The sequence below is a fragment of the Pseudopipra pipra genome, chromosome 26 (genome assembly GCF_036250125.1).
Source record: "Pseudopipra pipra isolate bDixPip1 chromosome 26, bDixPip1.hap1, whole genome shotgun sequence".
Taxonomy (NCBI): Eukaryota; Metazoa; Chordata; class Aves; order Passeriformes; family Pipridae; genus Pseudopipra; species Pseudopipra pipra.
Window position 1 is genome coordinate 4,792,820 of NC_087574.1, and position 11,640 is coordinate 4,804,459.

The 11,640-nt window shown below is 67.4% G+C and overlaps 3 protein-coding genes across 3 annotated transcripts; 1 reads left to right on the forward strand and 2 right to left on the reverse strand.

The window, feature by feature from the left end:
• The first annotated feature begins 1,160 nt into the window (after positions 1-1,160).
• Positions 1,161-5,629, forward strand: PGAP3 (post-GPI attachment to proteins phospholipase 3). The gene is made up of 8 exons (XM_064636732.1): positions 1,161-1,366; positions 2,099-2,196; positions 2,293-2,442; positions 3,130-3,192; positions 3,321-3,382; positions 3,839-3,975; positions 4,452-4,656; positions 5,060-5,629. The coding sequence occupies exons 1-8, from the start codon at positions 1,183-1,185 to the stop codon at positions 5,121-5,123; spliced, it is 963 nt and encodes a 320-aa protein (XP_064492802.1). The 5' UTR covers positions 1,161-1,182; the 3' UTR covers positions 5,124-5,629.
• Positions 5,630-6,226: 597 nt separating this feature from the next.
• PNMT (phenylethanolamine N-methyltransferase) lies at positions 6,227-9,570 on the reverse strand. Its single transcript, XM_064636644.1, has 3 exons — positions 8,343-9,570; positions 7,881-8,088; positions 6,227-6,767 (listed from the first exon to the last, which is right to left on the reverse strand). The coding sequence occupies exons 1-3, from the start codon at positions 8,494-8,496 to the stop codon at positions 6,329-6,331; spliced, it is 801 nt and encodes a 266-aa protein (XP_064492714.1). The 5' UTR covers positions 8,497-9,570; the 3' UTR covers positions 6,227-6,328.
• Positions 9,571-9,719: 149 nt separating this feature from the next.
• On the reverse strand, positions 9,720-11,335 carry TCAP (titin-cap). Its single transcript, XM_064636826.1, has 2 exons — positions 11,170-11,335; positions 9,720-10,395 (listed from the first exon to the last, which is right to left on the reverse strand). Exons 1-2 carry the CDS (start codon positions 11,313-11,315, stop codon positions 10,140-10,142), a joined length of 402 nt encoding a protein of 133 aa, XP_064492896.1. The 5' UTR covers positions 11,316-11,335; the 3' UTR covers positions 9,720-10,139.
• Positions 11,336-11,640: the final 305 nt, after the last annotated feature.

Below are 11,640 nucleotides of genomic sequence, written 5' to 3' on the forward strand. Positions count from 1 at the left end.
CCGGGGACCCCCCGCCCCCCGTGGTCCCCTGTCCCGGGGTCCTGCTGTGACCCCTCAGAAAGGGGGGTCGCCGGAATGGGGGGGACCCCCCCACATCCTGTCCCCTCACCTGCCCCGCTGCGGCTGTGACGGGTGCAGGGGAGGGGGGACAGTGATGCCACTCCTGGGTCTGGGGTCGGGGTCGGGGACAGTCCCAGGGGGTGGGGTGGGGACAGGCCTGGCACCCAGGAGTGGTCCTGGGGGGTCGGGGGACTGTCCTGGAGGGACAAGGACAGGGGCACAGTCCTGGAGTTCAGGGACAGTCTTGGGGGGACAGGGAGAGTTCTGGGGTGCAGGGACTGTGCTGGGGGTGTGGGGGGTCAGTCATGAGGTACAGGGTCAGTCAGGGACGATCCTGGGGTACAGGGACAGGGGGACAGTCCCGGGGGGTACAGAGACACTCCTGGGTGCAGGGACAGCCCTGGGGGACACTCCTGAATGATGGGGACAGTTCTGGGATGCAGGGACAGCCTTGGGGGGGGGAACAGGGGGACAGTCCTGAATGACTGGGACAGTTCTGGGGTGCAGGGACAGCCCAGCAGCACCTGACGGGTCCCCAGTGAGGTGTCCCCAGAGCTGTTCCCTGTCCCTCCCCCGTCCCACCTCCACCTGCTGCCCTGGGCACACGCGGGAAGGGGGAGGATCAGGACACGGGGTCCCCCAGGAGCATCCCCGTCCTCCACAGGGACCCCTCACCTGGGGACCCCCTGGCCAGGCACAGAGGGGCACCTCACCAGGGCGGGGTGCTGGGGTGTGACCTCCCCGTGTCCCCACGGGCCACCCCACGCCGTGCCCCCAAAGGAGCCACCGAGGGAGGACCCCCCCGGCGAAGGGGGGTCGACGCTCGGTGTTGGGGGTCGGGGGTCCCCTCTGCCACGGGGTGATGGCTCCGTGGGGACAGGAACGGGGCATCAGCCATTCGACGCCCCCCGCCGTGCTGCCCGCACGACTCCGGCCAGTGCTGGAGCCGCCCAGGACACGGCGGTGTCCCCGCACCCATCGGGGGGTCCCCGAACCCCCCCGGGACCCCCATGGGGGGACATATCCCGTGATCCTCCACGGCCGCACGGGGGCGGCCTATCCCACAATGCCCCGCGCCCGCCGTGTCCGGGGCGGACCCGGAAGCGGCCGGGCCGGGCGGCGATGGCGGCGCGGCCCGCGCTGCTGCTGCTGCTGCTGGCGGCGGCGGCGGGCCCGGCCCGCGGCTCGCAGGGGGACCGGGAGCCGCTGTACCGGGAGTGCCTGAGCCGCTGCGAGCGGCAGAACTGCTCGGGGGCCGCCCTGCGGCACTTCCGGGACCGCCAGCCGCTCTACATGGGCCTGACAGGTACGGCCCCCGCGCGCCCATTGGCTGGAGCGGCAGAGGGACACGCCCCTCGGGGCGGGGCAGTGTAGAAGCCACGCCCGCCCTTCCAGGCCACGCCCCCGCGGGGAGGGACTGGAGTCAAACTGGGGAGCACTGGGGAGGGACTGGGATGAAACTGGGGAGCACTGGGGGGGAATGGGTCTGGACTGGGTGGCACGGGTTAAACTGGGGAGCACTGGGGTGTCCTGAAGCCTGGCTAGAGGCTGCTGGGCCATACTGGGGCTGGACTGGGAGGCACTGGGCCATGCTGGGGAGGCACTGGGCCATGCTGGGGGGTCACTGGACCACGGCGGTTCTATACTGGGGGCCACTGGGCTGTGTTAGGGGTCACTCGGACTATACTGGGGGGCACTGCTGGGCCAGACTGGTGGCTATTGGGCTGTTCTCAGTCCATACTTGGAGGTGCTGAGCCGTGTAGTGGGGCCACTGGGCCATACTGGGGGGCCACTGGGCCCTACTGGGGGGGCCATTGGGCCACACTGGGAGCTGCTGGGCCGTGATGCTGGTCCCCATGGGGACGGCCGGGTGCCCTCCCCGCCCCCAGCACAGCGCTGGGGGGGGTCCCCAGTGCCACAGGGCGAACCCCCCGCGCTACCCCTCCCGTGGCGCCCCCAGTGCCGCCTGCCGGTGCATACTGGTGCATACTGGTGGGCACTGGGAGGCGCTGGAGGCTCAGCGTCGCCGTGCCCCCAGGCTGGACGTGCCGGGACGACTGTCAGTACGAGTGCATGTGGCTCACGGTGCGGCTCTACCAGCGCGGGGGGCACCGGGTGCCGCAGTTCCACGGCAAGGTGAGCGCGGGCAGGGGGTCCCGGCCCCCGCGGGGGGGATGGGGGTGGACGTGGGGGGGTCCCCCGGGCGCCGCTGACCCCGCTGTGCCCCCGCAGTGGCCGTTCTGGAGGTTCCTGTGTTTCCAGGAGCCCGCCTCCGCCCTCGCCTCCTTCCTGAACGGCCTGGCCAGCCTGGTGATGCTGCGGCGCTACCGCGCGGCCGTGCCCCCCGCCGCGCCCTACGGGACCTGCACCGCCTTCGCCGGGGTGAGACCCGCCTGCCCGCCGCCCCCTGCACCCGCGGCCCTCCCTCTGACCTCCCCTCCCTCCCTCTGCCCTCCTTTCCCTTCCTTTCCCCCCCCTTTCCCTTCCTTTTCTCTCCTTTCCCTTCCTTTTCTCTCCTTTCCCTTCCTTTTCTCTCCTTTCCCTTCCTTTTCTCTCCTTTCCCTTCCTTTTCTCTTTCTTTCCCTTCCTTTTCTCTTTCTTTCCCTTCCTTTTCTCTCCTTTCCCTCACTTTTCTCCCCCTTTCCCTTCTCTTCCTTCTTCCCTTCCTTTATTTCCTTCCTTTTCCCCTTCTTTCCCCCTCTTTTCCCCTTTTTCCCCTTTCCCCCTTTCCCTTTTTCCCCATTTCCCCTTTTACCGTTTCTCCTTTTCCGTTTTCCCCTTTTCCTTTTTAACATTTTCCCTTTTTCCCCTTTCCCTTTCTCCCCTTTCTTCCTTTTTCCCCCCCTTCCCTTTCCCTCTTGTCCCCCCCTTTCCACATCCCATTTCCCCCCCCTTTCCCCAGCTCTTTTCCATAACCAGCTGATCCCACCAGCTCCAGCTGCTCCATCACTCCCACCCCATTCTCAGGGCCCTTGCTCCCCAAACTCAGGGGGTCCTGACCTGGGGGGTGTGGGGGGGGTTCTGACCCTCATCCTTCCCCCCCCAATCCCACCTTTCCCCCTTTCCCAGGTCTCCTTAAACGCCTGGTTCTGGTCCACGGTTTTCCACACGCGGGACACGGCGCTGACGGAGGTGAGGGGGTGACACCCCGGGGTGTCCCCACACCCTGGGGGGGTCCCTGTTCCCCCCCCTTGGGGGTGTCAGACCCCTGCCACCCCACCCCTGCTGCCAGTTGGGCTCATCCATCCCAAATCCCACAGAAACTGGATTATTTCTGCGCTTCGGCCGCCGTCCTGCACTCGGTGTACCTGTGCTGTGTCAGGTGGGCACTGGGGGCACTGGGACTGGACTGGGAGGCACTGGGACTGGACTGGGGGTCACTGGGTCCAACTGCAGCTGTGCTGGCGAGTGCTGGGCTGTACTGGGAGCCACTGGGCCATTCTAGGGGGTCACTGGGCCATGCTGTGTGGTCACTGGGCCATGCCAGTTCTGTACTGGGGGTCACTGGGCCATGCTGGGGCTGTGTTAGTGGTCACTTGGGCTGTACTGGTGGGCACTGGTGGGTCTTGCTGGTGGCTGTTGGGCCATCCTTGGTCCGTGCTGGGAGGTGTGGGCTGTGTAGTGGGGTCACTGGGCCACACTGGGGAGCCACTGGACTTTGCTGGGGGAGGTGCTGGGCTCTGTTGGGCCAGTTTGAGTGTCACTGGGCCATACTGGGGGGGTCCCTGAGCCATTCTGGGGGCTCACTGGGCCACCCCCCCGCCCCCTGTCCCCCCAGGACGCTGGGGCTGCAGCGCCCAGCCTTAATCAGCATCTTCAGGGCCTTCCTCCTCCTCTTCCTCACCTGCCACATCTCCTACCTGAGCCTCGTGCGCTTCGACTACGGCTACAACCTGGCGGCCAACGCGGCCCTGGGTGAGCTGGGGGGCACTGGGGGGCACTGGGGGGCACTGGGGCTGGGCTGGGGGGTGCTGGGCTGTACTGGGAGCCACTGGGCCATGCTGGGGCTGTGTTGGGGGTCACTCGGTGCCTCCCTGTCCCTGAGCCCCCCCTGTTTTCCCAGGGATGGTGACACAGGGATGGTGACCCAGGGATGGTGACCCAGGGATGGTGACACAGGGATGGGTGCTCCCCCTGTTCCCGAATCCCCCCAGTTTTCCCAGGAATGCTGACTGGGGGGGTGGGTTCCAGCCTGTCCCTGAGTGCCTTATTTTCCCAGGAATGCTGCCCGTGGTTGGGTCACCCCCCTGACCCTTTCCCTCCCCCTCCATTTTCCCAGGAATGCTGATTGGGGGGGTAGGTCCCACCCTGTCCCTAAGTGTCCTATTTTCCCAGGAATGCTGCCCGTGCTTGGGTCCCCCCCTGACCCTCTCCCCGCCCCGTTTTCCCAGGAATGCTGACGGTGGGCTGGTGGCTGCGCTGGTGCCTGGGGCACGGCCGGCGCCTCCCGCACGTGTGGAAATGCGCGGCCGCGGTGCTGCTGCTCCAGGCGCTGGCGCTGCTGGAGCTCCTGGACTTCCCGCCCCTGCTCTGGGTGCTGGACGCCCACGCGCTCTGGCACATCGGGACCATCCCCCTCAACGTGCTCTTCTACAGGTCCGTGACGCCCCCTCCCCGCTTAAAATCGGGGGGAAGGGGCATCCCGAGGGTCCCGATGCTTCAACGCGGGGTTTTTGGGGGGGACTTGTGGCTCCCCTGGGGTGGTGGGAGTCTCATCTTTAAAGTTGAGGTGCTGGGGCTGTGGGGTCCCCCTCTTGAAATTGGGGTGCCCTTTGGTCTGCGGGGTGCTCAGTGGTCCCCTCTTGAAATTTGGGCCCCCCTGAGTTTGCAGTGGGGTGTTGGGAGGGACCCCATTGGTGCACCCCCTGAGCCCCAGGGTGTGTCTGTGCTCAGTGAGGGGTTCAGGGCTCCTCCAATCCCCCCCTTCCCACCTGGCACAGGCAGCTGGGGGGGCTGTGGACCCCAGAACCCCCCCCACAGCCCCCCGTTTGTCCCCCAGTTTCCTGATGGACGACAGCCTCTACCTCCTGAAGGCCAACTCCGACCTCCTCAAAGTGGACTAGAGCTGCTGAAGGGGGGAGAGGAGAAGCCCCTCGTGCCCCCCCCAGGGTCCTGCCCTGCCCTGTGCCAAGTGACCCCCCGGCTCCCCCCGCCACGGCCTCCTCCTCCCCCCAGTTACCTTCTGAGGTTTGTTCTTCACCCCCCCCAAAACCCTGTGCCCCCCCTCACCCCTCCCTGGGGGGCTGGGGACCTCCAGTGCTGGTGCACAGGGGGCAAGGGGCAGCTGAGCCCCCACCCCCGGGCCCCCCCGGGGCTGAGCCATGAGGTGACAGTGGTCATGGTGGGGAGGGGGACACGTGGGTGACTGTGGGGGGGTGTCTGTGCACTTTGGGGGCCTTGCTGGGCCCTGCTGGGTGGCTCTGGCAGGGGTGGGGGGTGATGTGTGGGTGCCTTGGGGCTGGGGGTGCCCCCCCGGCCCAGAGGGGCTGTGCCCCCCCGGGGTATGTACCCCCCCCACCCCCCTTGCCTGGGTGTGCTGTGGGATGTGAATAAAGCTGAGTTCAGCCTGTGCTGGGTTATTGCCCCCCTGTGCCCCCTCCCTGCCCCAGGGGCACCCTGTACCCCCAGTGCTGCCCCCCTGCACCCTCTGTCTGCCCCCTCACTGTGTGCCCCCCTCCCCTTTGCTGTCACCCCACGAGGCACCCCAGATCTACCCCGTATGCCCCATATCCCCCCTCTTTGTGCCCCAGCATCCCTTGTTGTACCCCAAACCCCCCTGCCATGCACCCCCTGCCCACCCCATACCTTCCCTGCCCTGCCCCCCATTTCTGACTCTGCTCCTGCCCTCTGTGTGCCCCAAAACCCCTTGTGGGGTGTGCCCCATATCCCCCCCACACTGTGAACCCCCCACCCACCCCCATACCTGCCTTTGCCCTTCGTGTGCCCCAAACCATCCCTGTGAGTGTGCCCCAAAATCCCTTTGTGGTGTGCCCCAAACCCCCTGCCGTGCCATGCACCCCCTTCCCACCTCATCCTCACCGTGCCCCGATTCTCTCATCACACCCTCCCCTCTGCCCTTCACCCTGGGGTCCCTGCCCCACCCAGGATCTCTGTGTGCCCCCTCCCCACACACCACCCTCTCCCCACACCCTTCACCGGCTCCGTCTCTGCCACAACCTCAACCTTTATTCCGGGTCCAGGGGGGGTTCCCCACGCCCCCGAACGCAACCGCCGGGGGGTCCCGGGGTCGAGTTTCCCCCTGCTCCTCTCAGTGCCCCTGGGGGGGTTTCTGGGCGTGGGCGAAGAACACCCCGTGCACGTCGTCCACGCCGGTGCGCAGCGCCGGGGGCATCTCGTAGCTGCGCAGCTCCCGCAGCGCCAGCCCCGCGCCCGCCAGCGCCGCCCGCACGTCGGCCAAGGCCAGCGGCACCACGGGCAGCCGCGCCGGCCCCGCCAGGTAGAAGGACTCGCCCAGGGCCCCCAGGAGCAGCGCGTGGCCCCCCGGGCGCAGCAGGGACCCCACGTGCAGCAGCGCCCGCGCGAAGGCGGCGCGGTCGGGGCTCACGGCCTCCAGGCAGAAGGCCGAGAGCAGAGCGTCGGCCGGAGGGTCCAGGGGGGCCCCCAGCGGGTCCGGGCGGTGCACGTCGATGGGCAGGATCCGGCGGAGGCGATCCCGCAGCCGGCGCTCCTTGTCCTGCCACGGCTCCCTGAGGGGTGGGGGAGGAACGGCGGGAAGGGGGGAGTGGGGAGGGGTGTGTGTGTGGGGGATTAATGGGGGGGCACAGGGATGTGGATCGACCCAGAACCCACTGGGATGTGGGGATGGGATGAACCCGGCACGCACAGGGATGTAGGGATGGGATCAGTCCAGAACCCACAGGGATGTGGGGATGGGATCGACCCAGAACCCACTGGGATGTGGGGATGGAATCAACCCTGAACCCACCAGGATATGGGGATGGGATCCTGCAGGGATGTGGGAAGGGAATGAACCCAGCACCCACCGGGATGTGGGGATGGGATCAGTCCAGAACCCACAGGGATGTGGGGATGGGATCCTGCCGGGATGTGGGAAGGGAGTGAACCCAGCACACACAGGGATGTGGGAATGGGATGAACCCAGAACCCACAGGGATGTGGGGATGGGATCAATCCAACACACAGGGATGTGGGGATGTGGTCGACTCAGAACCCACAGGAATGCGGGGACAGGATCCTGCAGGGATGTGGGAGTGGGATCGTGGAAGGATGTGGGGGTAGGATCAATCCAGAACCCCCAGGGACCTGGGAACAGGGCCTTGCAGGGGTGGACCCAGCACCCGCAGGGACACAGGGACAGGATCCCCTGGGGATCAACCTGGCAGCCAAGTGATGGGAGGGGATTGGGTGGGGATTGATCAGGAACACACAGGATAGTGGAGACAGAATCCCATGGATATGTGGGGCAGGGATCTTGCAGGGATCACCCCAGCATTCACAGGGGTCGGGGGGGGGCCGTGATCTCCTGGGATTTGGGGACATGATTCCTTAGGGATCATCCCAGCATCTGCAGGAGCACGGGGCTGTGATCCCATGGGATTTGGGGATAGAATCCCTCAGGGATCATCCCAGCATCTGCAGGAGCACGGGACCGCGATCTCATGGGATTTGGGGATAGAATCCCTCAGGGATCACCCCAGCATCTACAGGGATGTGGGGCTGTGATCCTGGGGGGCCTCGGGCACATAATCCCGCAGGGGCCACCCCAGCACCACCCCTGTCCCCTTTCACCCCCCTACAACCTCTCCCACCCCCCACCCTCACCCCCCACGGCCCCCTACCCGCGGCCCTCGATCTTGCAGACGTGCTGGATGAAGGGGCTCCAGTCGAAGGCTCCGGGGTCCCCCCGCACCCACCGGCCCAGCTCCTCCCTGTTCACCGCCAGGTAGTCGGTGGCCACGATCTCCTCGAAGTGGTCGCAGGCGCTCAGCAGTTGGTAGATGGTGGGGCCCGAGCCCACATCGATCAGGGTCTGGCCCCGGATCTCACCTGGGCGGGGGGGGGACACGACATGGAGGAGGAGGGTCCCACACCCACCCCGGGGACCGGGAAAACCCGGGCGGGCGATAGGAGCTGCCCCCAGCGTGGGATGTGGGCGCGGCGGGCACCGAGGGTGCCCCGTGCCTCGGTTTCCCTGCCCCGTGCCTCAGTTTCCCTGCCCCGTGCCTCGGTTTCCCTGCCCCGTGCCTCGGTTTCCCTACCCCGCTGCGGGGCTTTGGGGGGGTCCCCGAGCCCCCTCTCACCGCTGGCGAAGGTGTCGGCGAGGCATCGCAGCTTCCAGGGCACCACGAACTCCTCGGAGGAGAAGTCGGCGCGGGGGGGGAGGTAGTTGTTGCGCAGGTACGCGCGGGGGTCGAAGCGCTCGTAGCCCTCGCGGAGCTCGGCCAGGCTGCTCATGGCGGGGGGGCTGCGGCTCCCGCGCCCGGGAATCGCCTTTTATCCCTGTCCGGGCCCGGGGGGGGCGGCGGGGAGCAGTGACGGCCCCATCCATCCAGCCCCCCGTCCCTCCATCCATCATCCATCCCGGCTCCCAGCCGTCCATCCATCCCCGATAACTGGGTTAGCGCCGGAGCCCCGGAGCCATCCCGGAGCTGATAACGCTCTGCTGCCCTTCCCGGGCTGAGGGATCCAGGAATCCTGTCCCAGTCCCTGCGTCTGGGACACTGTGACCAGCCCTGCACTGCCCCAGGGCTGGGAATGCTCATGAGTGTCCCACGGGATGGGAATGGGGAGGAATTGCGTTGGGGATAAGGATGGAAAGGGTTTGGGATGGGGGGAGAAACGTGACGAGGATTGGGAAGGGGATGGGAATGGTGTGGGATGGGGATGGGAACATGGAGGGATTGGGATGGAATGGGATGGGGATGAGGGTGGGAAGGGTTTGGAATGGGATGGGGATTGGAGTGGGGGAAATGGAATAGGGATTGTAATGGGGATAGGAAGGGATTGGAAAGGGATGGGGATGGAAAAGGGATGATAGGGATGGAAAAGGGGTGATGGAGATGGAAAAGGGATTGGAATGAAGTGGGGCTTGGGATGGGAAGGGATTGGGATGGGGCCTATCTGAGCTCACCATCACCAGTGAGATGAGTGTGCTGGACCCCAGCCCAGCCCTGGCAGGAGCTGTGCCATCTCTGCCAGATCCCAGTGCTCCCAGTGCTCCCAGTGCTCCCAGTGCTCTGGGACAAGGAGCAGGGTGAGACCCACTTGTGGGTCTGGGGGGGGGTTTGAAGCCCCCAAATCCTGCCTGTGCCGGAGCTGTAGGTGGGTGAAGGGGAAGGGACAGGCAGCTCCTGGGAGGAAGGGCCGGGATCGGGGCCGGGATGGAGCCAGGCTGGGCTCAGGGAGGGCACAGGGCCTGGCAGGGGCCCAGGGACAGTGGGATCCGGACGGGAACAGCTAATCTGGGCACGGGGGCCATCCTGGATCCTGGCACCAGGGCGGGTGACAAGGGGGGTTATATAAGCACAAGGGGCCCCCCCTCCCAAATCCGCCCCCCCAAACCCTGCAGGACACCCGTGTCCCTGCAGCTGCTGTGCCTCAGTGCCCCCCATCCCACAGCAGGTCCCTCCCCCTAAGCCTCACCCCCCCCAAACTCCCCCCCCCCAAAGACACCTCCTGCGTGAGCCTTTTATTGCCGTACAAAGACCACCGTTTGTACAAACCCAGCCCACCCACCCACCCACCCACCCCGCCCCCCGCAGGCCCCCCAGGGCCCCCCCTCGGCCCCGGGCAGGTCTCAGCGCTCCTCATCTTCACGTTCCCGTCTCTTTGCCAGGGAAACTGAGTCACGCCGGTGCTGCTGGGAGCCCCCCGAAGCGCGGGAGGCCCCCGACCCGCAGGGACCCCGTCCCGACCGGCCCCCACCGCGCCCTCAGCGGGGTGGGCTCCCAGGCGAAGGGGAGCCCACCCCCACCTGCCCCCTCCCTCCTGCGCTGCCTCTTCGGGGTGGCTGAGCAGATCCAGGTCTCTGGGTCCCCCCAGCCCCCCAAAATCAGCCTCGTGCCCCCCCGACCCCACCCCCCGTCCCCCATCCCCGCTCAGCCCCGCTGGGCCTCGTGGGAGAGGGAGCGGGAGAGGGTCCGGGGGAGCCCCCCCTTGGCTCCGCGGAGGTCTGGGGGGGCGAAGAGGGGTACGGGGAAGGTTCGGGCGTAGGGCAGGAGGTGCTGGGCCAGGGGTTGCCCCAGGACCCCCACCCGGAGCAGCCCCCAGGGCGAGCGCTGCTGCAGCACCCGCACGGCCCCGCGCTGCTCCAGCGACTCCCGGCGCGCCGTGTCCACCTCCCGCCGGCACCACCTGGGCACGGGGCATTTGTGAGGGTCAGCACAGGGACCCCAGAGCCCCGTGGGAACTCCCCCGTCCTGCTTTTGCCTGTTAGGGGTTACCCCATCCCACCAGGAGACCCCCTCCATGTCCTGCACCACCCCCCTGGAGACTCCTGTGTTCCATCCCATCCCATCCCGTGGGGACCCCCAGAGACCCCCATGTCCCACTCCATCCCACCAGGACTCCTGGAGACCCCCTTCTCCCCTCCCATCCTGCAGTGACCCCAGGATACCCCCATGTCCTGCACCGCCCCATGGCCCCATCAGGGTCCTTGGACCCCCCTATAGCCCCCAAACCCTACGGAAATATCCCACTTTGGGACCCCCAGAGTCTCCCACAGCCCCAAGAACCCATGGAAACCCCATAGTTTGAGACCCTTGGAGCCCCTCGAAGCCCCATCAGGACCCCTGGAGCCGCCCACAACCTCAAGACCCTGTGGAACTCCATGGAGCCCCCCACAGTCCCCAGACCCCACGGAAACCCCATATTTTGGGGCCCACTGGAAGCCCCCAAAGCCCCCCATCACGACCCCTAGAGCCGCCAACAACCCCGAGACCCCACGGAACCCCTAGTTTGGGACACTTGGAGCCCCCCACAACCCCAGGACACCACGGAAACCCCACATTCCGGGATCCTTGGAGCCTCCCACAACCCCAGCACCCCATGAAAACCCCCCTGGCCCTTGGTGTCCCTCGCCCCCAGCACCCCCGTGCCCCCCTGTGCCCCCCTGGCCGTGCCCCTCACCGCTCCTCGGGCCGGGTGCTGAGCTCCAGGTCCAGCCACTCGGCACTGAAGGTCTCTCCCCTGCCCACGTCCCGCTCGCTGACGGAGCAGCCCAGGCGGGCTGAGAGCCCCCCGCCGCAGCCCCCCACCACGCCGGGGCCCACCATGGTGCCAGTGCCCCCCCCCCGCGCCCGCCCCGCTTTTATGGCCCCGCTCGGGCTATTTTGGGAGGTGTCTCTGGCACGGCGGGCACGGGACGGTGCCAAGGAGGGGGTTTTGGGGGGGTGGCACTGCTGACACGTGTCACCCCTGCGTGTGCCACCCACGGGCGTGTACCCCCCCCACTGCCAGCAACGTGATGGCACCGGCAGGACCCCCCCTGGCCCCTGCCCAGGGCACGTCCGGCCTTTCCCTGCCCCCGGGACCCCGGAGGGGGTCGATGAACGTGGGGTGCCACTGCCAATGCGGTGCCACTGCCACCCTGTGCCACCA

Bases quoted from the DNA above. Each gene is read 5' to 3' on its own strand.
- TCAP (XM_064636826.1), bottom strand. From the start codon at position 11,315: ATGGTGGGCCCCGGCGTGGTGGGGGGCTGCGGCGGGGGGCTCTCAGCC. The intron at 10,396-11,169 runs GTGAGGGGCACG...CCCCGTGCCCAG, and splicing joins AGCACCCGGCCCGAGGAGCG to GTGGTGCCGGCGGGAGGTGG.
- PGAP3 (XM_064636732.1), top strand. From the start codon at position 1,183: ATGGCGGCGCGGCCCGCGCTGCTGCTGCTGCTGCTGGCGGCGGCGGCG. The intron at 3,383-3,838 runs GTGGGCACTGGG...CTGTCCCCCCAG, and splicing joins GTGTACCTGTGCTGTGTCAG to GACGCTGGGGCTGCAGCGCC. The intron at 3,976-4,451 runs GTGAGCTGGGGG...CCGTTTTCCCAG, and splicing joins GGCGGCCAACGCGGCCCTGG to GAATGCTGACGGTGGGCTGG.
- PNMT (XM_064636644.1), bottom strand. From the start codon at position 8,496: ATGAGCAGCCTGGCCGAGCTCCGCGAGGGCTACGAGCGCTTCGACCCC. The intron at 8,089-8,342 runs GTGAGAGGGGGC...CCCCCCGCCCAG, and splicing joins CGCCGACACCTTCGCCAGCG to GTGAGATCCGGGGCCAGACC. The intron at 6,768-7,880 runs GTAGGGGGCCGT...CCCACCCCTCAG, and splicing joins TGCAAGATCGAGGGCCGCGG to GGAGCCGTGGCAGGACAAGG.